The sequence below is a fragment of the Monodelphis domestica genome, chromosome 1 (genome assembly GCF_027887165.1).
Source record: "Monodelphis domestica isolate mMonDom1 chromosome 1, mMonDom1.pri, whole genome shotgun sequence".
Lineage (NCBI taxonomy): Eukaryota > Metazoa > Chordata > Mammalia > Didelphimorphia > Didelphidae > Monodelphis > Monodelphis domestica.
Window position 1 is genome coordinate 14,945,636 of NC_077227.1, and position 27,269 is coordinate 14,972,904.

The 27,269-nt window shown below is 36.2% G+C and overlaps 1 protein-coding gene across 2 annotated transcripts in view; it reads right to left on the reverse strand.

Annotated features, from left to right (window-relative positions):
* The window catches only part of PCDH15 (protocadherin related 15), a 1,570,906-nt gene that overhangs the window by 580,578 nt on the left and 963,059 nt on the right, over window positions 1-27,269 (reverse strand). For both annotated transcript variants that reach the window (XM_056795634.1, XM_056795629.1), the window contains one exon: window positions 10,355-10,474. In XM_056795634.1, the coding sequence (XP_056651612.1) occupies window positions 10,355-10,474 (120 nt within the window). The remainder of the gene's footprint in view (window positions 1-10,354; window positions 10,475-27,269) is intronic.

The window sequence follows — 27,269 nt, forward strand, 5'->3', positions numbered from 1 at the left end:
TTTAAAAACCCTTACCTTCTGTCTTGGAGTCAATACTATGAAGAGTGGTAAAGGTTAGTCAATGAATTAAGTGACTTGCCCAGGGTCACACAGCTGGGAATTGTAGGGGTCACATTTGAATCCAGGACCTCCCATCTCTGGGCCTGACACTGTATAAATGGAGATTTTGAGCCTTTGGGCCTCATCTCCCAGAAATCCTTTAGAATTTCCCAAAATTCCCTTTTCATGTGTCCCCACATTTTGTGTGATTGTATTTAAGTGGCTTTAACTCCTCCCTCTTCCTCTTAGTTCTTTTGCCCTACTAATTATTAACAAAACTTTAAAAATATAATATGTAGTTATTGTTTATTAATTTTGAAACCCACAACTCTCAATCCACTGAGCCACCCAGCTGCCCATTATATATTTATTTTATATCAAAAACATTTTCATAAATTACTCTCCTTTCTCTTTCACCACTTTAAAAAAATAATTTGCATTTTTAATGTACGACATAATTGTAGATAACTGCCTAGAATTAGAATCCTCTTGAAAAGTAAATAAACCTTTAGACTTGCAAATTGTAATTTGAGAAGAGGTTAAGAGGAAATCCTAGCCACTCAACCACATTCCCATCAATTGCTTGTTAATTTCTGAGAAATCTGATCTCCTAAAACATAGTGACTCAATTTATTTTATTCGTCCTAGGCTTCCTTTTTTTATTATTATTATTATTTTTTGTCTTTCTCTTACCCAGGGTCTAGCAAAGATCCTGGCTCAAAATGAATATTCAATTAATGATTGGTTAATGGAAATGGATTGAATAATATTCTCTGCTAAAGGTTTTCTGGGGGATTTTAGAGTTACCTTTTTTATGTATTTCAGTTCTAGCTAGATTTCCAAAGGTGTTGGGATTCCTTAATAGTGATGCCTTAAAAGAGAGGAGGGGAGAGAGTAGTCTTCTTTCTTCACTGGATGAGTTAAGGCAATGAAATTCAATTAATTCTGAGGTTAAGGATTGAGGACAGTATTAATATATATTTTCCCAAGTCCCCAAAATTGGAGTCTCTCTTTAAGTTTTCATGTCAACATTGACATGGTAGCAGTTTTGGGCCCAAACAAATAGATGTCAAAGCTGATTCTTACTTGTCTGGTTTGGATGTGGTCTGTGATCGGGCTGAGGTCTCTGAATATTATTGCTCTCCTAACTCTCTAGGCCAGCTACTTGTGACTCATTTTGCTCATTTGGAAAGTCAAGTTGAAAGATTCTGGGTTACCTTGTGAAAATGATGTATAAAGAACATTTAGCTGGGGAACTGACTATTTTACCTGAGGATTAACCAAGATTGTTCTCTTTTCTTTCTGCTCTAATTTCCCTGCTTTAAAAAATAAATGTCCATGGAAACCCCATACCTGAAGGTAAGATAATGAAGGAGAAAGCCATTTTTGATCGCCTGCTTTGAGAAGGAGAAAAATGTTAGGTTTGGTGTTGTTCAGCCATGTACGACTTTATGAGGATGACCATATTTGGCATTTTCTTAGGAAAATTCCTGGAGTGGTTTGCTGTTTCCTTCTCTAGCTTATTTTGTGAATGAGGTGTCAGAATCTAGAAACCCCCAACTTGTAGCCTAGTAAGATCTGATGAACCCCAAGTTTTAGGACTAGCTTGTAAGTTGGAGACCCCAAAGCTTGTCCTCATTCCCCATTCCTGTGAGAATCAACCCTGAAGGGAATCTCAGGCTAGCAGTTTCAGACTGAATAATGGACCCTAAAGTAAATGACAGTCCCAGTTAGGTGGGGCTAACCCTATGCTAAGTACAAACTTTGGGGTCTCCAGCTTTTCAGCTAGTCCTAAAACTTTGGGTTCATCTGATCTTACTAGGTTACAAGTTGGGGGTTTCTAGATTTCATGTTGACACAGGAAACTGAGGCAAACACTGCTAAGTCTCTTGCCTAGCATCATACATCCAGCAAGTTTGTGAAGTCAGACTTGAAATCCAGAAAGATGAATTTTCCTGACTTAAAGCCTTAAACTCCATCGACTGTGCTGGCTGGTCTAGAGAATATAAAATAAACCAACATAAGCAAGCGTTTCTATATATTTCCAACAAGTAGGGCAACAGCAGATTAGACAAAGCTTCAGGTAGAGTGTGGTTCTTGTGCTACAGCCCAAAGAAAGAGAGGAGTTCTGTAGGCAGAGGTAGAAAGGGAATGCATATTGGAAGGAGGGAAGGCTAAGGCAAAGGCACAGAGGTAGGATTTTAATTGTTGCTGGTGAAGAACAGAAAGAAGTCAGATTGGCTAATTCTTAGAGCACAGAAGCTTCAGTAATATCCAATGAATCTTATAAAAAGGGCTTTAAAAGCTTAAAAAAGAGACAGTATAGGGATAATAGTGGGTTAAACTAAGTTTGAATTCATGAACCTATTCATTTGGGATACCTTGGCCCCTCGTAGCAGTGCTAAAGCTAAGTGGATTGATGAGGAGGGTGTCTGTGGTGCATCCTCCCAAACTTCAAGCAGTACTTAGTTCAAAGCAAAGAGATGAAAAAGAAATTGATGATTTGGGCTACTGTAGGCAGTGGTTATCAGAGCTTACTAGATGGAAACTCTCTCAGGGCAGAGACTACTTTGTTTTAGGCATCTGGGTCTAGCACACTGCTGGGCACACATTTATTTCCACTTTAATAAATGTTTGTTGAATTGGATTGAACATTGATAACCTATGGGGGCAGGGAATTGGCACAGTGGATATACAGCTAGGCCTGGAGTCAGGAAGACCCAAGTTCAAATCTGACCTCAGATACTTACTGGTTGTGTGACTCTGGACAATTCACTTAAAACTGTTTGCTTCAGTTTCCTCATCTGTAAAATGATCTAGAGAAGGACATGGAAAGCTATTCCAGTATCTCTGCTGAGAAAATCCAAATTAGGGTCACAAAGTTTTGGAATGATTAATTCTAACTGAAATGTTGTGTGACTCTCGACAATTCATTTAAAAATTGTTTGCCTCAGTTTCCTCATATGTAAAATGAGCTAGAGAAGGACATGGAAGGCTATTCCAGTATCTCTGCTGAGAAAATCCGAATTAGGGTCACAAAGTTTTGGAATGATTAATTCTAACTGAAATGTTGTGTGACTCTCCACAATTCATTTAAAAAATGTTTGCCTCAGTTTCCTCATCTGTAAAATGAGCTAGAGAAGGACATGGAAAGTTATTCCAGTATCTCTGCTGAGAAAATCCAAATTAGGGTCACAAAATCTTGGAATGATTAATTCCAACTGAAATGATTAATCGACACAAAAACCATTAATGCTTATTCTACATCAGAGAGAGGGAGCCTCCAAAGTCCATGCCCTTTATCCTCTCTCTACAGGAAATTTGTAATGACAGGAAGTCAGTGGGTTCTTGGGATATGTAGGGTTTTTTTAGGGTAACAGATTTTCAATCACATGATGACAGCAATTTATAAGGGAGAATGAGAGCCACCGCATATGGACTTGGTCATTGACTGTGTTGTTTTTTATGAGTATCCCTCACCCCAACCCTGAAGGATCTTAGACAATCATGCATTGGTATAAAGAATATATTTTCACAAGGTAATAGTCATATTCTGTTGCTACTTTAACAAGTACTGAATGGAATAAGCAATTGAACACAAAGCCATCTGCAATTGTATATAAAATAATCTGAATTTCACAGAATCAGAATCAGAAAATGTCAGAATGAGTAGGAACCTCGAGGGCCCTCTAATCTACCCTATTCTTGGTGTAGAATTCTACCTGAGAGGAGAGGTCATCTATCTTTGAATGCATGTGTACTTTTCTTTTTTGGTAGCGAAGAGGTGGCTAGAATAAAATAAGTAGCAGGGAGCTTAAGAATAAGGAATTACCACATGTTATAAAATATCAGCACATTTTCAGCCTTAAATTAACTGGTGAGTTCAAAGAACATACTCAAATGACAAGGACAAACACTGGGCATTACTTTATGCCATCCTTTGGAGGCCTTTTGAGACTTGGGATTTGTCCTATTGAAGAATGATAATTGTCATCTTTACTGTGTCTTCAACTCCAGAGTTACAAAGAGTCCTCCATACTCATCAAAAAGATGAATATTTTACCTGTGCTGGTCCATTAGAAATCAGTCTAGTGATCTGTGATTTGCTGCCTCACCGCCTGCTGTTCCCATAGGAGGCTTTCATCTGCCTCCTTTCTAGTGCTTAGACTTTCAGACTTACCCAGATGCTCAGTTTCCCTCCTCACTGTCCATACTTTCCCCCCAGCCCATTAGTCAACTCCTTGTCTCCTACAGGAGCCAAACTGAGTAGATGCTTTGAAATCACAATGGTGATTTCTCAGGTTCAAATGAGTCCAAGTCTTCAGTCTGTTGACTCAATCACTGGGAGGAACACAAATCTTTCTTTTGTGAAGTCATTACAATTGCTACTGAAAATAGCATGCCAGAAAGACGAGAATTCCTTCTAGGGCAATGGCAGCAAGATCAGCCTGAGTAGTGTAGTGAGAAGAGAAGTATCGATAGGATCAGGGGACCTTAGCTCAAAATCTATTAATTTACAGCTTAATAACTGTGACCTTGATAAGTCCCTTCACTACTCTGGCTCCCACTTACTGTAGCTATAGAAAGATGGGATTGGACTAGAGAACTAGTCAATTTCAAATAGAAATGGATCATTAAACTACAGAAAAATATCCCTGAAGTCCATATTGACTTTGTTATTGTTGTTCACTCATGACCTTCTCTTCATGAGCTCCTTAGGTGTTTTCTTGGCAAAGATACTGGAGTCGTCTGCTAATTCATTCTGTAGCTCATTTTACAGATAAGAAAACCATGACAAGGATTAAGTGACTTGCTTAGGGTCACATAGCTAGTAAATGTGTCTGAGGCTAGATTTGGATTCAGAACATCCTGAATTCAGGACAAGCCTTCTATCCAATGTGCTACCATCTACCCTTATATTGCTGCACACATGAATCATCTCATTTGATTCCCACAACATCTCTCTGAGATAGATGCTCTGATTATCCCTATTTTAATTATTCCTGAGAAAAATGAAGGGTTTTTAAGTGATTAATCTGTGGTCTTGAGTTGTGGTCTTTGAGTTATGGGGTTTGCACCCAGATTATCTTGCATCAGTAAGGAATGCACAATTTCTGTACTTTGTTTTGCTGTAAAAAACTTCCAATAGGAAAACAACAAAACAAAAATCCAATCTTTTATTCCATTTATATTTAAATAGAGCATTGATCCAGTTAACTCAGTAGTAAATAGTATTATTAAGAGATCCAGAAATGGGTATAGTTTAATTTATGTATGCATGTATATGCATACACACATGCCATACATCCAGACATTAAATATTTAAATTACACATAATTATATTATGTCTTAATATTAACACACATGTAAACATAGGGTTTAACCCTCATCGATAATTAATCAATAGAGTATCTTGTTATTGAAGAACTTTCCTATAATCTTATCACAATGTATGGATAGGCTTTGAGCCAATGAATACAGAGAGGTTAATGAAACAGGAAATATTTGGGAATTTATTGAGAATATTGAGAATATTGAGAAAATTACATCTCTTGATTTTTGCATAAAAATAAAGTCTTTGAGTCAGTCATTATTGAACCAGAGAGTTGGAGCCAAGCTTCTATTTTTCATGAGGATTAGAGGGGGTAGTTTTTCTATTTTCTCCTTCCTCTGCTCTTTTTACCATTCTATTGAAGAAAATGGAACCTGTGGGTCCAATATATTCTTTCTGAAGGATGAAGTAGTCTCTTGAGAAAAGGAGAGTCTACACCTCTCTTTTCCCATCTCCTATGGAGGGTGACAAGTCTCAGGACTGATGTTCATATATAGCTAAAGAGGAAATACACTTGCCTATCTCTTTCCTGGCCTTCATGGTGATAGTGAGTAAATGTGTGGCTTTTTGTTGTTGGTGGTTGTCATGTTCTGCTTTTATGCAACTGAGTGTCTAGAGAGAGAATTGATCAGGTCCAAACCAAGTATGACTGATGTGTAGGTTCCATGTATGTCACTAGTAATATCTCTGGATCAGGCTTAACTGAGGACAACTTCTGCTTTAGGAGCTGAGGAACATACCAGGGACAATGAGGCACTTGGGGAAGGGTTACTTCAGGGAACATGAGACCTTGAGGTCGAGAGAAATGTTAGTCACATACTCTCAGAAGGCACCAACTCTTGGAATCCAGCACAAAGTTACAACTCAGGAGGGCTTCATAAGGATACTATGTAAAGGGATAAAATGACTTCCACAGGGGTTTTTAGGTGTTCCTTGTTTCCTCCCTACTAGCTTTGTCTTCAATGTTTGATCCTATTCATCTTATTAATTCAATGGAATAGGAGAGTATACCCCTGGTTTATGAAGGATCCTTTTTTTCCCCCCATGGGGTAGGGAGGGGCAATTACAATTATTTGATGTCCTCACTAAATCCATTTAAAAAGATAAAAACAAAATGATGCTATCTGTTTGACAATGGGAAAAATGCTAGCTTTTTGAATGACACTAAGGTTCTATTAGAACTATTAAGTGGAAAAGGATGTAGCTACCCTTTAAGGAGACAACATGTCCATATTAATGGGAGCTGGAGGAGTGGCCTGAGGGAATTAAATAAAGAACCATTGGTGCTGATGGAATACTATTGTGCTGATGATGAACTGGAGGATTATTTTGTGGAACTGGAAAGACCTCCAGGAATTCATACAGAATGAAAAGAGCAGAACTAGGAGAACATTGTTCATAGAGACTGATACATTGTGGCACAATCAAATGTAACAGACTTTTCTACTAGTAGCAATTCAATGATCCAGGTCAACACCAAGGAATTTATGAGAAAGATGCTATCCACATGCAGAGGAAGAACTGTGGGAGAAGAAATGCAGAAGAAAAACACAGAATCGATCACATGGTTCTCAGGGGATATGATTAGGGTTTGGGATTTAAAAGATCACTATTACAAATATGAATAATATGGAAATAGGTTTTGAACAGTGATACATATATAACCCCGGGGAATTGTTTGTCAGCTCCTGGAGGAGGAAGGGAAGTGGGGTGGGAAAAAACATGAATCATGTAACCATGGAAAAATATTCTATATAAAAAATAAATATGTTTTTGGGGCAAAAGGAAGAAAAAAGAACCAATGGGCTATTTTGAAGTTATTTGGTAGTTTTTGAGGGAGAGATTTTTTAAATTGGTAGTTTGAAGGTTCTGTTATCACTTTTTAGTGTAATTTCTTTTTACTTGAGTTCATTTCAATTTAATTTAATAAACAATTTTAAGAACCTTTTATGCATCAGCCACTGTCCTAGGTACAGAGGAAACTAAAATTAACCTTTCAAATAGCTTCCATTCTATTAGAGAGTTCATCTCATGCATACCTTGTCTTTGTTTTCCTCTAAAGTCCTCACATCAGTGGGACACCCAATGTGTTGGGGACCCAAAGTCACATAATAAGCATTCATTGAGTTCTTAATATGTATTTGTCATTGTGCTAAGCCTTGGCCTTTCTCCAGGTCATTTAACATTAAATAGTTTGTAGTGAAGCTAACTGGATATCTCTCAACATATAATCTTCCACTCACTTTTTCAGACATTTGCTTATCTCCTTGTCCCATGAAGAATTTACCCAAGTTTCCAAGCATTTTGCTCCTATAACTTTTATTAAAATTATCAAAGTAATATATATTATCCCAAGTTGAGAGCAGGGCAAGTAGCTTCCTATATAAAATTTTATCTGTTACTGTCCCCTTTTCACTTAAAATTCATTAGTAAAATATTATTTTTCTTGCTTCTGACTCATTGAGTTAGAGATGTAGCCAAAGGTTGATTGATTCCACAATACTTCTGATGTGCCAAACTAGATTTTTCTCTCCTTTAATTTGGATTCTTTTAGTGCCACCTATAGGGAAGGGTAGGAAAATATAATCAGTTTTGTTTGGAATGGAGTTATAAACCAAGAGGTGACTGAAATAAGACACACGCAGAAGAAAAAATGACTTCAGTTTCAATGATAGCAATGTCAGTTTTCATGAGGCTAAACCACTGGACACTACCTTGGAAGTTTCTTAATTCTTATCTTTGATTGAAAAAGGGAGTCAAAAAGGAAACTTTGAATTTTAAACATTAAAAGAGGTGGGTGAGTCATTTAAAACTTGGCATCCTCAGTTCTCTTATCTGTGAAATGGAAGTTATAACAGTACTAATCTCACAGGATTGCTGTAAGGATCAAAGAAGATAATACATATTTTTAAAAAACCCTTACCTTCTGACTTAGAATCAATACTGGGTATTGGTTCTAAGGCAGAAGAGTGGTAAGGGCTGGGCTATGGGGGTTAAGTGATTTGCCTAGAGTCACACAGCTGCAAAGTGTCTGAGGTTAGATTTGAACCCAGGACCTCCCATCTCTGGTCCTGACTCTCAATCCACTAAGCTACCCAGCTGTTCCCAAAGAAGATATTTTTTTAAAGAACACTAAATTTGTATAGCACCACTTAAAATACTAGTTATTATTGCTTCATATTCTTAGAAGTAGATAACTTGTATCAAATATTAGAACACACAAATATCCAAAAAAGAATCAAACAACCACATTTAAACATCTCAATTTCTACACAAAGGAAATACTGGAATTTTTTGGTTAAATTATAACTGTAACTACATCACAATAGTATCAAAATATCAAAATGAAATTAACCAAAGGCAATGAATTGAAAAATAATTATGAGAGAAGTGTATTAGAATTAAAAAAAAAAAAAACAGAACATTATATAGTGGCTAGAAAGGTAGCCTGAATAGAGAATATGGTTTTAAGTAATTTCTGTGATATAACCTAGTTGCTTGTCTTGGGGCAAAACATATCACCCCTGCTGGGCAATTCTCTAAGATTACAAGTTTTTTTAAAACCCTTACCTTCCATTTTAGAATCAATACTGTTTATGGGTTCTAAGACAGAAGAGTGGTAAGGGCTAGTGTGAATCTTGAAATTTCTCAGACTTGTGAATGTTAAAAAATTCCCCATTGGGGAATTTTTCATTGGGACAATTCCCTACTGGGACCTTTCTCCATTTGGAAAGTGAGACCTCTACTTAGATCAGAAATGGGAAGACCTCTACTCCACCTGTGCTTAAGACTGCTTTAGGGGAAAAAAAAAACTCCTTGCTGAACAATGAAAAGTACTTAAACCCATACTTAAGCCATGCCTATTTTTAGAAAGGGGTGCTAAGTACCTATAAAAGTCAGGCAACTTGTGAACTTACAAGGAGCAAAGAGGTGAAAACTTACTCAGAGCTTTCTTGATGTGAATTACTCAGAAGTTTTAGTCTACCCAGAAAAGGTAAGAGCAAGATGTGAATTAAGAAGGCGATAACAAAATGTGAATTAAGAATGGCCAGTCCTTTGGAAAATGTCTACTGTGATTGGTAGATGTAAGGACCTAGGGGAGGTGACATAGGAGAAATTGCCCTTTAAAAGGAGACGAAAAACTCTCTCTGGGTACAGTCATCTGGGAAAGGTTGCCTTGAAGGGTCTCTCTTGAGACACTCTTGGACTCATTCTGAAACATTCAGATGAAGGATTGAGCTAGTGAAAGCAGCTGAGATGATGCTGGCCTGGTGTCATTAGAATCCTTGCTTGAACAGATCTTATGGTGAGTGATAACTGACTGATTGATCTTTTCTTTTAGGACTTAGGCCTGGGTTGGCCAGGGCTACCCTGGGCTGGTCTATCCTTTTCTCATTAATTCCCTTTCTCTCTCCTTCTCTCTTTCTTTAATTCCTCATTGTATTATTAATTAAAATCTCTATAAAACCCAGTTGACTTGAGTATATTCATAATTGGGAATATTTCCCTGGCGACCACCTTATATTTGATTTAAAACAAGACACTATAGTGAAAACATATTTCTGCGGTCAAATTTACTCACCCACTCTTATATCTATCATGATTTATATCTTCCACTATTTTACTCACTACAGTTTACAACCTCAACTATTTTAACTATGACATTTTAAGGCATCAACTCTTTTAACTGTAACACCCTAGTAGGCAATGGGGGTCAAGTGACTTGGCCAGGGTCACACAGCTAGAAGTCTAGGTCAGATTTGAACCCAGGACCTCCCATCTCTGGGTCTGACTCTCAATCCACTGAGCCACCCAACTGTTCCCTCTATGACTTAAAATTACAGACAAGGAGTTAATATGCATTGGTGGCAGAAATTCTTTACTGGGAACTCATTATTCTAGCACTAATCGGTCTACTCAAAAAAATTCAACAAGTTTTCTCTCAATTCCTCAGTTAACTGTCTTTTAAAAGCAGATACTTACCGGATCATCTGGATTGTACTGGATGACATATTCTATCTGTCCATTGGGGCCATCATCTATGTCTGTAGCTCCATTATCCCCAGAAAACCCTGTGAATATGGTAGTTCCTACTGGTGTGAGCTGAAAAGGAATAAAAAAATAAAATAAAAAATCAAAATTCCTTCTCTATACCATACCTAAAATACTGAACCATAATTAGGACATTGTGTAATCAAAGTAGGCAGCTACTCATGTCATGTGATTGAAAGCAGACTGATGGCACTTTTGGCCAATAATCCCACTCAGCTAAGTAGGTTCAGTGTAATTGCTGGTATCTTACACATTCCTTGGATTTAATCAGTTGGAGACTACAGGCTAAATGGAAATATGGCATTTCCTAGGTTGCACTTTAACCTGTTAGTACATTATTTATTATGCACATATACACACATACACTCAAGTGGAGGACACTTTAATTTATAACATAATTTGTTATGATTTATAGAAAGTTGTTTGATATATTGTAAAGATAGGAGCTACTTTTCATTATAATCAATTGGTTATAATGAAAAGTATCTCATAAAACTACTATATGCCAGGCACCCTGCTAAATACTCAGTCCCTGCCTTCAAGAAACTTATAAAGCTTTGTAGTCTAGGTGGGTAATGTCACAGTTATTCTATTCATGATCCCTTAAAGATTTTTTATCTATAACACCCAAAGATTTTATAGCCAATAAAGGCTATTTCCTCCATGCAATACTACCCAGATGCACCACACTGACATGGGCATGACTTTAAATATTTTACAGATAGAACAGATTTTCTGAGAAAGTCAAACAAGCTGGAAAAGTCTTAGCTATTGATTGATGATGTCAGATTAGTCCAAGTCTGAATCCATTCTGGTCTACATCTATGATCTTTATCCCCAATTTAATTTATTCTTTTTTTCTTACATAAATAATTATTCACAAACCTTTTACAGTCATTTACATGGTGAATTTATAATAATTGCCATCATTAAACCAACACAAAGGTCAGCTAGGTCAACCTAGCTAAAAGACTTTTAATCATCGATATAATTGGTCAGATTCAATTATGAGCCTAGTCCTACAGTCATTATCTGCTGGATTTATACTGTGAATGGCTACGTTTAAATTCAGATTCTTCTATTTATTCATTAATTATTTGATCTCTGATCTTTAGTTTCCACAAGTGTAACATGAAAGGTTTGGATTAGAAGAGATTTTAGATTCCTTCTATCTCCAAATCTGTTATCCTAGGACAGTGAATGCAGATCATCCTAGCTACGTTTGGAGAGGTTCATCACCAAGATATATGAAGGAGGTTAACTGTTTTCAGTCAAAGTAATGCTTAAGACAAAGACTCTTTGCAGATTTATAGAAGTATTGTGATTTAGGTCAGGGGAGACATTATTAAACAATAGATTTTGGACATTATTTATAAAAATGCAATTTAAAAAATATTTCTCTTTCTAGGAAGAAGAACTTTCAGTGTGGCAAAAAGCACTTCTTTTACCCCCTTTTAGATGAAGAAAATAAAAGTATCAACATTTATATTTTGATAAAATTAAAACTATTTTACAAACATAAATATTCCCATCAGCCCCTATATAACCAATGCCCACCATGATATTTTGTTCACAATTCTAATATTTTCTTTGGAGTATTTTATTTTATTTTATTTATTAACCTTTACCTTCTATCTTGGAATCAATACTGTGTATTGGTTCCAAGGCAAAAGAGTGGTAAGGACTAGGCAATGGGGGTTAAGCAACTTGCCCAGGGTCACACAGCTGGGAAGTGTATGGATCCAGATTTGAACTTAGGACCTCCCATCGCTAGGCCTGCCTGTGTTTGTCTTGATTTGATATGATCTAAAGGGGAATGATAAATGGATACTTAAAACCTGGAAATAGTTGTTCCTATAAAGAAAATAATAGAAGATTGTATCCAACTGGAGAATGGATCATAGATTTAGTCCTGGAAGACAGATCAGAGGTCATTGTGATTTGGGGGTACAGGTTTCCCTATGGACACCTCACACTCCAGAAGTATTCTAGGTCAAAGAGGACATGAACAATTCCCTTTTAGAAGCACCCAAACCCTTTTGGATTTTCCTCTAGACCCTCAATTAACATAGATATGCACCTCAGGATTATACTCTGATAAAATACCAGATATAGGTACCTAACCTAATCATCTTTTATATTCTATAGACCATCCCCCATGCCTCAATCTCAATGACATTACCTCCTTCCTAATCCTCTCTTTTTTTGTCCAGTAACCCCTGTTGTAAAAGGGAAATGAAATGCCTTTAGCCCACTTCCCTTGCACACTGTCTCCCAGCCATTTCAACATGACTTCTGAATTAATACCTTTCTGTTTTTATTTTTAAGCTAAGTTTTTGAGTCTTGCATTCATGCAAAGGGTACCTGTCCCAAACCTGGGGTTTTTCACTCTAAAGCTATCCTACGTCAATTGGAGCTATTAAGGAAAATGAGACAAGTAATTGTTAAAATTAATTGTGGTTGAGACATAAATATAGTAATTATGTGGTCGCCAGGGATTTAATTTCTAAATCCCAAAATGAATTACTAAAGTAAATGGAATCTATGGCAGTTTGTTCACAATAGAGAGGAGATATTAAGGAAGAGAGAAAGGGGAGAGAGAGAGATAGATATAGATAGTTCTCTGGCTTCTTCTGATATCAGTTAGAATTTGTAAGCCCCAGTCAGGGGGGAAAAATCTCAAGAAGATGGGCCTTTCTCAGAGGTTCAATCTCCAAGAAAAGACAGGGTCACTAAGTCAGCCTTTCTCTCAACACCAATGGTGACGATATAAAATGGAAAAGCAGTCTGACGTCATCTGCACAAATTCCTCCAGGGATGCAGTTCTTCCAGTCCAGCTCTGAGTCAGAGATCCTCCATCCAACTCGAATCTAGAATTGAATATCTTCTTTTGGCCTCTGAGCCTCTTTTTAAAGATCTTTTCCTCTTGTGTCACCTCCCCTAAATTTTACATCTACCAATTACAGCAGATGCTTTTCTCCGGGACTGCCAAATATTTAGTTCACACCTTCTTTGTTTAGATTATATCTTTTGGGTTACTTAATACCTTTTTTTGTTAATTTACCTTTTGTAGTTACTTAACACCTTTTTGTAGTTAAAATCTAAAAATAGATTGTGGATTACAATTCAATCTTCCAAATAAAGGAAGAGCTAAGTACCTTCATTGTTACAATCAGGGGATTACAATTTAATCTTCACAATAAAGGAAGAGCTAAGTATCTTCATTGTTACAATCAGAGGAGAGCTAAATCCAATCTTCACATAATATAAGATGACATAACTGCTAGAATTTGAACCTAGATTTTCTGACCAAAACACAAGACCTCTTCCCATTATACCACATTGTTCAAGAAAACATCAAATTAAGGAATCAATTATATATTTTATTATTATTTCTATTATTATATATCATTTATGTATGGTACACAAATATATTAAAATATATTTTCGTGTTCAACATAACAAAGAGGGTGATATATTCTGTTGGAAATGACGTCTTCTCAGGAGAGTAATAGTAGTATGCTTATGTTTTCCTTTTCCTATGAAAAAGATTTCCTTTTTATTCAGAGCCTATGAAAGATGGGGATTCCCAGAAATCAATATTCATACTCTGGATTGAAAACAGTTTCCAAGTTCCTGCTATTTCAGATTTTCATCATCTGCAGCTGTAATCCCATCTTTGGGGGTATGTTCAGAAAGAACATTCAAAAGGTACTTCAAGCTTTTCCTACATAAATCTAGATGAACTGGCTTTTAAGCAATAGTTATACTTTTATTTTCTTTGGATAACAAGTCTTATTTTTATATTGATGTTTTATTAAAAGTGAAGAGAAACAAAAATACAAGAATCGATGGATTCTGATCCTTAAAAGATTTGTTTTTGTTGAAGCCTGCCTTATACAAAATTAATAAAAATAATAATAATTACATCACTGGCCCAGCCAGTCATGCCTTGATCTTTTGATGTTATCATTGCCTAGAAATCTAAAGATTTTTTTAAAGTAGAATTTATAAATGCTAAGGTATTTAAATTAAACTTTAGACTGTATATTTTGCTTTTTACTCAGTAAAAAAAAAGTCATTTGGTGAAATAGGACAAAAAACCAAAATAAAACAACAACAGTAACAATGAACAACACTGTCAGAGTCTGAAATTAGACACCAAGTGATTGGACTCTAGCCAAAAATCAGCCTGAGGGAACAATCCCATCTAGATACTGAAAAGACTCTTATAGTAATCTCTCTATTGTTGGGATATTTATTTATGTTTAAAATGCCTTGACACATATCTATTGTCAGAATTATGTGGCTGTTTTGTTTCTTTTTCATTGAAACAAGTGTGAAAGTCATAAACCCATTTTCTTCTGGGGATTTATCTGTGCTTTGTTCTCTGATTCCCCAAAGAAGTAATCTGAGGATTAGAAATAATCTGTCTCCATGTTTTCTGCTTATTGGGGGGAAATTGCCAACATCAACATTGTTTTCATTACTCTGAATGTGGGGAGTATTACAACATAGGAGAATTAAAGCAGAAAGATTGATAGAATGCTATATTTCAGTGTAATGGTTTATTTCTCACAATCTGATTTATCTGCAAAGTCATTTGCAATGACTTGAACTCCAATATGGCATTTGCCTTGGGCTCTTGAACACTATGCCAGGAGACTGTAGTTTTAGTAGATCTGAGTTTGCTGGAGAAAAGTCAAGGAAAGTTCTAGAAACAGTCTGTGTTGGATTTATCAAAATAAGCGTAACTGAATACATATAGAACAACTCATTTCCAGTAGTCCTTCCACTTGGGAATGAATTCCTTTTCCATAGGAATCTGCAAATCAGTTGATTGTACTTAGCTTTCTGATGTACGTCCTCTCGAGCAGACTTAACTGGCACTTTCTTCAACTATCTTGTAACAATTTCTAAACTCCAATATATTCGTTTGCTTTCTCCATTGATGGAATGACAATTCCTTTTGAATAGGGACTTTTATTATCTTTGCCCTTGTATCCTCAGTATGCTGCACAATTTCTACAAGCGCCTGCGATCTATACTGTATTTACCAGTATAACATGGTGGACTCGATTTCCACTCTCTCTGTGCTAGGCACCTTGAGATAGTAGGAAAGTATTTTTTTTCCTGCCATCAGCTTGAGCATCTACCAGCTAACCCTAACAATGACCAGTGGGTTCAATTTAATATTAGCTTTTACAAAGAAGCCTTTTTGTTTTCATGGATCTGGCCAGAACAAACACATAGATATTGCCCCCAATACCTTTTGGTAATGTGCTCTTCTATCTCTCTGTGGACTCTGGGAAATCAGACTCTAAATTTCAGTCAGTTCCCACATAGTATCATTCCTACAAAGAAAATTCATGTCTAGATGAAGCACAATTGACCCAAGATGATTCCTTCAGCTGGACAGAGCCTTCTTTGTGGCTCCTTGCTCCCTAGGGAATTCAGGCTGGGTGTAAAATCTGGCCAAGAGTCTTCTTACAGATTTCTGTGACATATACAAGTTTGATGACTTTCTTTCTGTCTCTGGACACTAAGAGCTAAGTGACCAGTGAAGTCCTCACAAACACATGAAGACTATGATTCTAATTGACAAGTCTGGTTGCTTCTGTAACCAATCAAAATGCCTTCTTTTAGCACATGGTTATCTAGCTGTACCAGTCTCTCCAAGGTATTTTCCTTTACATTAGATCATTATCCTCCCACATCATTTTATTATTTATTTAAAAAAGCCCAGCAATCCTTACTTTCTGTCATAGAATCAATACTGTGATGACTCTAAGGCAGAAGAGTGGAAAGGGTTAGGTGGGGGGGGGGGGAGAAGGGGGAATGACTTGCCAGGGTCACACAGTTGGGAAGTGTCTGAGGGCAGATTTTAACCTAGGGCCTCCTGTCTCTAGGCCTGATTCTCAATCCACTGAACTACTCAGCTGCCCCCCAAAACAACATTTCATTTTTATTTCTTTATTTTTAAACTCTTACCTTCCATCTTAGAATCGATACTATTTATTACTTCCAAAACAGAAGAGTTCAATGGGAGTCAAGTGACTTGGCCAAGGTCACACAGCTAGGAAGTATCTGAGGTCAGATTTGAACCTGGGGCCTCCCATCTCTAGGCCTGGCTCTCAATCCACCGAACTACCCAGCTGCCCCCAAATCTACCATTTTAGAAAGTCAATAGGGTATACAGAGGGGCCAGAATTCCATTACATTCACATATAGGCATGTTATCTCCCCTGATCTAATGAAATGTCCTTGAGGGAAGGGACCATTGCAAATCTTAGAACAATGTCTTCTACATAGTAGAAACTAAATAAATGTTATTGACTTGATGTAAGAGCAAAGACTTTTATTTCTGCCATTATATCTCCTTTGCCTAACACAGGGCTTGGGATTATTTAGTATCTATTCTATATGTATTTAATGGGTGTTTGTGTGTATATGTATGAATGTATGTTCATATACACATAGAGACAAATATACACATGCCTATGTGCTTTTTATGTGAACATACACCCTTTCTATCTCCCCTGAATGAGGGTAAGCACCTTGAGTACAGGGAGAGTATCATCTCTGTCCAGTGTCATGAACAATTCGAGGAATATAGTAGGTGCTTAATAAATATTTGTTGACTGAGATAGATATGTGTGAGTGGGTATGTCTGTATGCATCTGTTTGTGAGACTGCATTGTCTACTATGAGGTTAGATAAATTGGGAGGACCTTGATAGATTCATGAGCCTTGGCCCGTCCCTTAATGATGTCAAAATATAAAATCTCTTCTCTATGAACACAAAGGAATGCCATAGAGGGACAGTCATTGATAATCTCTTACTTATCCTTGGGATTTATTCCAAAGCTAATACAAAACATCAAATATCTATTATTCCGTCTGCATGGGGCCCCTCTCCATGGAAACAGATCCTTCTTGGTCATGTAGATTTTCTTTAGGGTCTCCAGAAAATGTGCTAATCTACCGAAAACTTGGTTTCTGGCTTCTATTGACATAGCCAGATTCAACCCTGGACACAATACAGGGACTTCTCACCTGGCCTTTATTTTGGTATGAACAATCAAAACAGCCCCTCAACTGACATAGCCTTCCCTTGGTGGGTTTTTTTTTAACTCAATAGTTCCTATTTATAATGATGATTCAACTTTTATTAATAATATAATACATGCAGAGCAGCACTCATTGACACTAGGCAGTAGGGGATATACAAAGCTTGAATCACGAGTGAGCTTGGTCACATGTGCAAATAGGCACAGTAAAAAGAGAAGACCAAAGGTAAGGTGGGACCAAAGAGATGCAAAGAGAGTGAAGCAAAAGCTTCTTAGCATTGTGAATCCTGAAAAGAGGAGGAGGCCAGCACTGCATAAACACATACAGAGCTCCAAATGTGATCTGGTAAAATTCCATTTAGTAAGGCTTTGTTTCAATGCTGTAGTCATTAAATTTGATGCCACAGTCATTTGCTTAACACTGCTTTGTACCTTGGAGAAAGAAAAGGCAAACTTCTATAGGACCTTTGCCAAGAATACCTCACATGAGATCAGGAAGATTCAGACATCACTGAATGAATGATGTACCTTGGTACCCAACTCTGAATACAAAAAGATGAGCAAAAAGCCTGTGCTCTCCTAGACCTTGAATTCCACCACGGGGGATTCAATAGTTACAGAAATGATTCAATACACCATTATAGGAGTAGGGAGGGAGTATTAGGTGGAGGAGGGGTTAAGGATCACAATAGGCTTCCAATAGAGAGTGGCATATGGTTTGAATGTTGAAATAAGCAAAGATTTCCAGGACATGAGGACATGGGAGGGAAATCCTGGTATGGAGTCTGTACAAGGATATGGAGTTGTCGGATGACATGTTCAAAGAATAGCAAATAGTCCAGTTTGACTCAATCTGGTGTAAACCTCAAATTTCCTTAGACTTATAAATGTTGGAAATTTCACCATTGGGATATTTCATACTTGGAAAATTTCTTACTGATAGTCTATTGGAATGGGAACCCCATTGGCATGGGAGGTTCCTTCTCTTCCTTTCTTAAGATTACTTTAGGACAGAAACCTTTTGCTGAACAATGGAAAGGACTTTGACCTATGCTTAAGCATAGAACAGGAATTTCTTTGAGTCTTGATTGATTGTAGAATTGATACAATGGAGATACTCCACCCTATTCAGTCCTAATAGGATTGAGTAAGGGCTGCAGCCTAGATCAAAATTTAATTATTCCAATCTCTACCATACTCAAGTTAACAGGATTTAGAAAGGGCTGTAGCAAAGGAGTAAAGATTTAATCATTTGAAAATATAACCTTCAACAGACATGTGCAAAAGCCAGAAACCTCTGGGCGGTCCTGGGTTAAGCTAGAGCCTCCATTGGCACAGGGAAATTGATGGACAGGTGATTGGGAGATGTGAGGACTGAGGGGAGGCAACTTGGAGGGTTTCCTTAAAGATAGGGGGTCTGAAGACTCGAGGGGTTGTTGAGGTTTTGGTCGGGGTGGTTCCTGGGCTCTGAGAAGGTTTGCGCTGAAGGAAGCTGAAGGTGGGGGACTCTGAGACTGTTTCTCCATTTTGGACACGTGAGTAATAGGGACTGATCTCTTTTCTTTGCCCCAGCTATCTAAGGGCTTGGGCCTTTTGGCCCAGCCTAAACAGAAGGGGTATTTAAGCCCTATTCCCTTCTCTCCCTTCTTCTCTCTCTCTATCTCTAATTCCTTTCTTCCTCCTGTTTGTAATTAAACTCTATAAAAGGTTGACGGCTGACTTGAGTTTTTCATTTAGGAATTACATAGCTGATTCCTTGGCGACCTTAAATTAATATATATCAGTCTTTTAAAGTGATTCCCTTGTTACACTGGGTAGACCCTGGGGTGGGGGTTTGGGTTATACAAGCTCAATATGGACTGGGAGTTGGTGAAAGCATTTTAATGCCAGGATAAGGAGTTATTTTATTCTAGAGGCAATAGCACTCTTGTCTACTTCTTTGAAGTATAGATAATGGTCAAAGAGTTCAGGTGGTTACAACAAGGTGATGAGAAAGTGATTGAAGGTCATGGACAAAAGGGCAAAGAGTTGGAAGATTTAGGTTTGAATCATTTTCTTAACTTAAATGGCTTACTGTTTGCTTTTGCATCATGAGTGAATTAGAGTAGACAAGTCCTCAAGTCCTTTCCACCACTAAATTCTATGACAAAAGGTGTTCCCAATAAGTAAATTTGCCTTTTATTTCTCCTACTGGGTATTGAAGAGGATTTTCTTGTGATTTTTTTTTAATTTTCCAATTCAAAAGTATGTACTTTATTTGCTTTCCTCTGTCTTTTGAAGTGCACATAGCAAAAATATTTAAATTGGTGCCCCAAAGCATTGTTTTGTCCTGGGGAAAGTTATGGAATGGTAATGAATATGTGGCATGAGCTTGACTCACTGAAAGACTGGGATGAGAGTGGGAAACTAAGGTGACTCTGAGTCTGGTTCTGGCTGTCCCTAGATTCAGTCTTGGTTCATTCTGGCATTTCTCTTCTTCTTTTCCATGCATGAAAATGTCAACTCCAATTCTTAACCCCCTTCTTTCTTCTCAGCCTCTTGACATTGGGTTCCAACCCCATTGGCACTGAAAATAATGGCATCCTAATCGCTAAATTGTGGGGTTGAGCTTCTTTACAGTCTACAGGTCTTCTGTTCTAGACTTTAAGCTCCTCTTTCTGCAGTCACTCACAATCTTTCTTCTTATCTCCAGTAAAAGAAACATGTTCTCTTAAATCATAGATGATGAAAAGAACAGCCTCTTCTCGTCCCTCATCATCCTTGACTTCTCATAGCATAGCCTCTATGAACACCTTTGCTTCTTAATACTGTTACCTCTCAGGGGGCAGCTGGGAGGCTCAGTGGATTGAGAGCCAAGCCTAGAGACGGGAGGTCCTAGGTTCAAATCTAGCCTCAGACACTTCCCAGCTGTGTGACCCTGGGCAAGTCACTTGACCCCCATTGCCTAGCCCTTACTACTCTTCTGCCTTGGAGCCAATACACAGTATTGACTCCAAGACGGAAGGTAAGGGTTTTTAAAAAAAATACTGTCACCTCTCTCCAGTCTCCTCAGTTTCTTCTCACCCCTCAAACTACTATTTCCCCATTTCTATCACTGACTCTTTTTTTCCCTTTTCTTTCTTCAATAGGTCTATTGACCAGGAATATGGCCTCATCTCTCTTTTCCTTTCTGTAGAGTGACTCCACCTCTTAATGATCAAGGAACATCTAGGAGAGTATAAGCTGCCAAAAATATTCAGGCCTGCATTGGTAAAGGACATTTAATCAGAACAGTTCTCTCCATGAATGAAATCAAAGGCCCATTCAAAAATAATAACAACAAAAGAAATCAATAATGAATGGCATTTAGATAAAGCTTTAGAATTACTAAACTCTTTAGAGAAATCTCATTTTTCCCTCTGAAATTGATATAGCAGCTATTCTTACAAAAGTCACTTTATAAATGACAAAACAATATATACAGATATTTATTCTCAAAGCTAATTCATATTGAAGACACAAGTCAAATTCAGATTTTTCCTGATTCCAAGACAACTATACAGACAGCCTCTTTAATTTTTTTTTTCCTTGGAAAAAGATACAAAAATGACTTCAACTACCTCCTATGAGATGATGCCATTCATTTCCATTTCTTCGTTTTTGATCTCTCTGTTGAGATTTCTTCACATACACCCCCAACTCCTCCATTATCTCCTGACTATAGTTTGAATCAAAGAATTGGCAAATTCACTTTGTGGCATATGAGAAAATATATGTAATCTCTCAGCACAAGAATAGATTTCCAGGTAGTGACCATGGAGTAAGTGGCATTTGAATTATGGAATTCTTTAGCCCCCCAATATGACCTACAGATAACCAATCAGTTCTGACCCCTGGGACATAATATAGCAGAAGAATTGCTATGTTTGAAGGCAGAAGACCTAGCTTCCAATTCTGTCTGATGTTTATTGCTTATTTGACCTTGGGGAAAGGAATTAACCTTTCTGAGTCTATGGTCTCCTCTTGTACAAAATTAGAGATTCGGACTTCATGGCCTTTGATATCCTCTCCCAATTTTGATCTGTTATCCTGTTCAGCACATTTATAAAATCAATAACTTTTTACTATAAATTGTGGCTTTCTTAAAGTTAAACCATTGCTAATAACACAACAAAAATATATTCTGTCCTAATTCTGAAGCTAATTTGAACTTCTCTGTTGCTGTTTTTTTTTGTTGTTGTTTCTGACAGTTTGTCAACATGAGAACAAGTGTTTCTATTTTTTTTTATAAATAGATAAAATATTGAAAACAAATTGGGCCCCACTGCTGGATTTCTTCTTTTTTCTTTTGTTTTTTAAGAATAAAGTACCATCAGAGACAGTGATTATGAAATGAAAACTATTTGAAACATCAAAGGAAATGGAAAACATTACTAAAGAGTAAAAACTATAACAATGTAAACATTATCAAATATGGGCATAAATTTTTATATTCATATGTAAACATGTTTCCAAAGTTCAGTAAAATTCTTATGTTTTCAGAATCTTAAGAGTTGGCAGTAAACTTGGAAATCACATAATCTGATATTCCATTTCATAAAGGCCTTCATTTATAATATATCTGATAGATAATTAAGCATCTTTTGGTTGGAAAATTAAGGGAACAGGAAAGGCATTGGGCAAGCAGGTTCATACAATTCTGGCTGCAGTGATTGATAAAAAAAAAAGTCACTCTTTTTTGCCTACCTAGATGTAATATGGTTTTCTGTCACATTTGTCCTTTGATCAACTGCTATTTCTATTCTAGGAACTTCAGTATTCACATTGATTCTCCAGTAAGCATCTCAATGTGATACATTCATAGTATATTCAGTCATTGTGAGTTACTTTCTCTCCACTTCTTGTCAGTTATCTTTGATACACCATTATCCTGTGTTCATGAACACACAAAACTTTTTATCATGCTAATATTTCATTATTCTGTCTTTACTGAAGCATTATGACCCCCAAAAGTCTTTTGGATCAAAGTTCTCCTCTCTTCTATTCTTTTTCAAGAAATAAAGCTTGTAACAGTTATACCTACTCACTACTCCCATTCATTATCTGACTCCCATAATTTTTTCAACCCTGAACTCTGATCTACACACAAATTCTTTTTCCAATCTCTTGTCTACTTACTCAATCTACTTCATTTTCTCTGAACATCATGTTGCTGAACAACATTAATGGAAATCCTTAAACTATTTGGACTGTATTCACTGGAAAGTTATTTTAAATATTCTCATTAGGACATATTGTTTCAAGTCAACATAAAACTGATTTACAATGCTTTTTACCATAAAGGCTATTAAAACCATTTTATTGATGTTCAAGACTCCTTTGTTTTTGGCAGCTCATAACCTTTATTTTTAGTATGTTTTTAAGCATAATTATAAGCTTTCAATACAGAAATAATCTTAGCAGATCACTGAAATCTTCCATTTTTCCATGGGAAATTTTACATTTTATCTCCTAGAATTACAGATCCTCTCCACATCCTACTATCCATCCATGACCCTTCCCATCAAGAGGCTTATTTGCCCCGACATGAACTAGACTCTCCACTAAATACAACCCACCACCTGATCCTGGGAAGCCATGTTGCTAGTTCTCAGAAATCCAGCTACTCATCTTTGGGTCTTTCCTCACATTTTAATAAAGTTCAGTGGCAATTTACCCAGTTTCCTTTTATCTTTACCATCTCACACCATTCAGGAATCTTTCCTCAATGTTTCCTCATTCATCTCTATATAATATAGAAGATGGTCCATCTGCTTTCCAAGGTGAATCCACAATTAAAAATATATTTTTTAGATTTCTTCCCTTGTCATTGTCACTGGTTGCCTTTTATCTTTATAATCACCCTATCTAATTATCTTGCCTATAAGCATACTGATTATCTTTGCCATACTTCAAAATAAAACAAAAACAAAAACAAAAACAAAAACCACAAATTCCCTACTAACTATTGTTTTCTATCTTTCCCACTTTTGGGCAAATTCTTTGAGAAAACCAACTATATTTGGCAACATTACTTCCTCTTCTTTAATTGTTTATTAGTTACCTCAAGTATAGCATTAAATCTTATCACTTAACTGAAACTGTTTTCTCCAAAGTTACAAATGATTGTTGCATTCTTTTTTCAGGCCATGTCAACTAACTGTGACTATCACAGGACTTTATCTTGTCCTAGTATTTTCTCTAGATCTTTGTCCCTTTCTCTTTCTCTATTTGTCTCTCTTTTTACTGTCTTGCTTATTCTCTGTCACTGTCTCTTTCCTGTTTGTTTTTATTTCAGTCTGTCTCTGTCTGTCTTTGTCTTTGTTTTTGTCAGTCTGTCTGTCTCCCTGTCTCCCTGCTTATCTCTCTCTCTCCATGTTATGTTATTTTGTCATCTTATCAACTCCTATGGAGACAACAATTCATAAAACAAATGATTCTCAGAATTATACATGCAGACCTAATATTTCTTGCTCTCTGGTATTCCAACATCCAATGCTTTCTGAATATTTTAAATAAGATGTTTAAAAAAGGGCAGAGACAAGATGGTGGCTTAGATGTAACAAAAGCTAAAATCTCTCTGACAATCCTTCCAAATGAATCTTTTAAAAGCACCTCAAAACAATAGGAATAAAAAACCAACAGTAATATGTAGTAAGGGGGCTATTTGACTGAACAAAACTTGAAAAGTAGGCAGAGTTGATTTTCATGGGATAAGGGGAAACTGGAAGCAAAACTGCACACAGTATGGGCTGACCAGCCCACCGCCTGCTACACCACATTCAGATAATGGGTTTAGGCCAACTTCAGGATCCATGGACCTGGGCTACCCAACAAAAGGATACTTCAGACCTACAACTTGAAGTCCCAGACCCTAAGAACCAGCTCTCATTTCTTGGCCTTTTCAAATCTTCAGTGCTGTGGAAACTGAGTCTCAGGGCAAAATAGCTCACAGGACAGAGAAATCATAAAATTTCAGAATTCCCAATCCACAGTCAAAAAAAGGCTAGGAAAATGATCAAACATCACAAAAACTCCTAACTCTTGAAAATGTCTTTGATGACAAAGAACAAGGCACAGAATGAACAGGGGACAGTTAGACCCAAATAACCACATGCAAAACTTCAAAAAAATTGGAAACTGGTCTCAAGGCTGTGGAAAAACTCAAAAAGAAATTCAAAATTCAAATGAGATAGGTCAAAGAAAAATGGGAAAAAGAAATGAAAGTAATACAAAAAGAAAATAATAGCTTAAAAAACAGGTTTATCCTACTGGAAAGAGGCAAAAACAATCCAATGAAGAAATGAGTGGGATGAAACTAGAAAGGACAAAATAGGATCAAAAGTTAAGGAAGAAATTCAGCCTTTAAAATCAGAATTTAGCAAATAGAAGCTAATGATTTCATGTGACATCAAGAAACAATAAAACAAAATCAAAAGAATGAAAAACTAGATGAAAACATGAAATAAAAAAAAAAAACTGACCTGGAAAATAGATGCAGGAAAGACAATTTGAAAGTTATTGTATGCCTGAAAGTCTTGAACAACAACAACAAAAAGGCCTAGATATCATATTACAAGAAATTATCCATGAAAACTGCCCTGATATTCTTGAACAAGAGGGTAAAATAGATATTGAAAGAATTCACAGATCCCCTCCTGTAATAAATCCCCAAATTACAACTCCCAGGAATGTTATAGCCAAGTTCAAGAATTCCCAAGTCAAGCAGAAAAATACTGTAAGTAGTCAGAAAGAAGAAATTCAAATATCATGGAGCCCCAGTCAGAATTACACAAGATCTGGCAACTTCCACATTGAAGTACTGGAAGGCTTAGAATATGATCATCTGGAAGGAAAGGGAACTGCTTTACAACCAACAATAACACATCCATTAAAACTAACTATATTCTTTCAGGGAAAAGTATGGTCATTTAATAAAATAGAAGATTTCAAAAAATTCCTGAAGAAAATATCAGACATCATAGAAATTATGATGTCCAAATTCAAAATTCAAGAGAAGCCTAAAGAGGTAAAAAAGAAAGAAAAATAATTTAAGACCTTCCATAAAGTCAAATAGTTCATTTTCCTATATGGAAAAATGATATCTGTAACTCTTGAAAATAAGGGCAAGAGACAGTGGTGGTGGGGGAGGTTGATTAAAGAGCTTATAAAGAAATAGAAGGGGAATAAGAAGAGTGACGGTGAGAAGGAGGGTAATATAAGGGAAGGGAAGTGCAGTTACTAAAAGCAAAACATTGGTATGGAAAGAAAGAGTTAAAGGAAAAAGGGCAGGATTAACAGAAAATATCAAGATGGAGGGGATAGACAGTTGGAAATCATAACATTAAATGTAAATAATATGAATTCATCCATAGAATGGAACCAAATAGCAGAGTGGATTAAAAACCAGAATGCTAACATATGTTGTTTAAAAGAAACACATCTGAGGCAGGTTGACACACAGAGTCAAGATAAGAGACCAAAGTAGAATTTATTGGGTTTCAATAGAGAAAACAAAACAAAACAAAACAAAACAGGAGTAGTAACCATGATCTCAGAAAAATCTAAAGTAAAAATAGAACAGATTAAAAGAGATTTGGAAAGTAGACATATCTTGATAAAAACTAGTATAGATATATGTACCAAATGGTATAAAATCCAGAATTTTCAAGGAGAAATTAAAGGAGCTTAAGGATGAAATAGACAGTAACACTATACTAGTGGGGAACCTCAACTTTTTCCTAGTAGAACTAGATAAATATAACCAGAAAATAAATAAGAAAGAAGAAAAGAGAGTAAAATTTTAGAAAAGTTAGATTGATATTAGGGGAAAATTTTATGGGGATAAAAAGAAAAATTCATTTTTTTCAGAAGCACATGGTACATATACAAAAATTGACCATATACTAGGGCATAAAAACTTCACAGCCAAATGCAGAAAAATGGAAATAATAAATACAACTTTTTTCCCAGATCATATTCTAATAAAAATTATATTCAACTAGGATTCATGGAAAAACAAAACAATGTTGAAACTAAATAATCTAAATCTTCAAAATTATTGGGTCAAAGAACAAATCATAGAAATAATCACTGATATTATTGAAGAGAATGACATTGAGGAGACAATATATCAAAATATAAGGGATACAACCAAAGCATTACTTAGGGGAAAATTTATATTCTTGTACATTTAAATGAATAAAATTCAGAAAAAAGTAGATCAATGAATTGGGCATGTAGCTAAAAAACAAAGACCAACAACAATTAAAAAAACTTGAAAAAGAACAACTTAAAAATCCCCAATTAAAAACTAAATTAGAAATCCTAAAAATCAAAGGAGAAATTAATAAAATTGAAAATAGAAGAACTATTGTATTAATAAATAATATTAGGTGCTGGTTCTATTAAAAATAGATAGAGTATTGGTTAATTTTATTTAACAAAAGGAAAGAAAGTAGAGAATCAATTTGCCAGTATCAAAAATGACAAAGGTCATTTTTCCTCTAATTAAACTAAAATTAAAGCAATTTTTAGGATCTTTTTCGCCCAATCATATGATAATAAATCTGATAATCTAGGTGAAATGGATCAATATTAACAAAAATATAAACTGCCTAGATTAATAAAAGATGAAATAAAATACTTAAATAACCGTAACTCAGAGAAAGAAACTGAACAAGTGATCAATGAAATCCCCATAAAATGAAAAACCCAGGGTGAGGTGAAAATAAAAGTGAATCCTAAAAATCATTTGA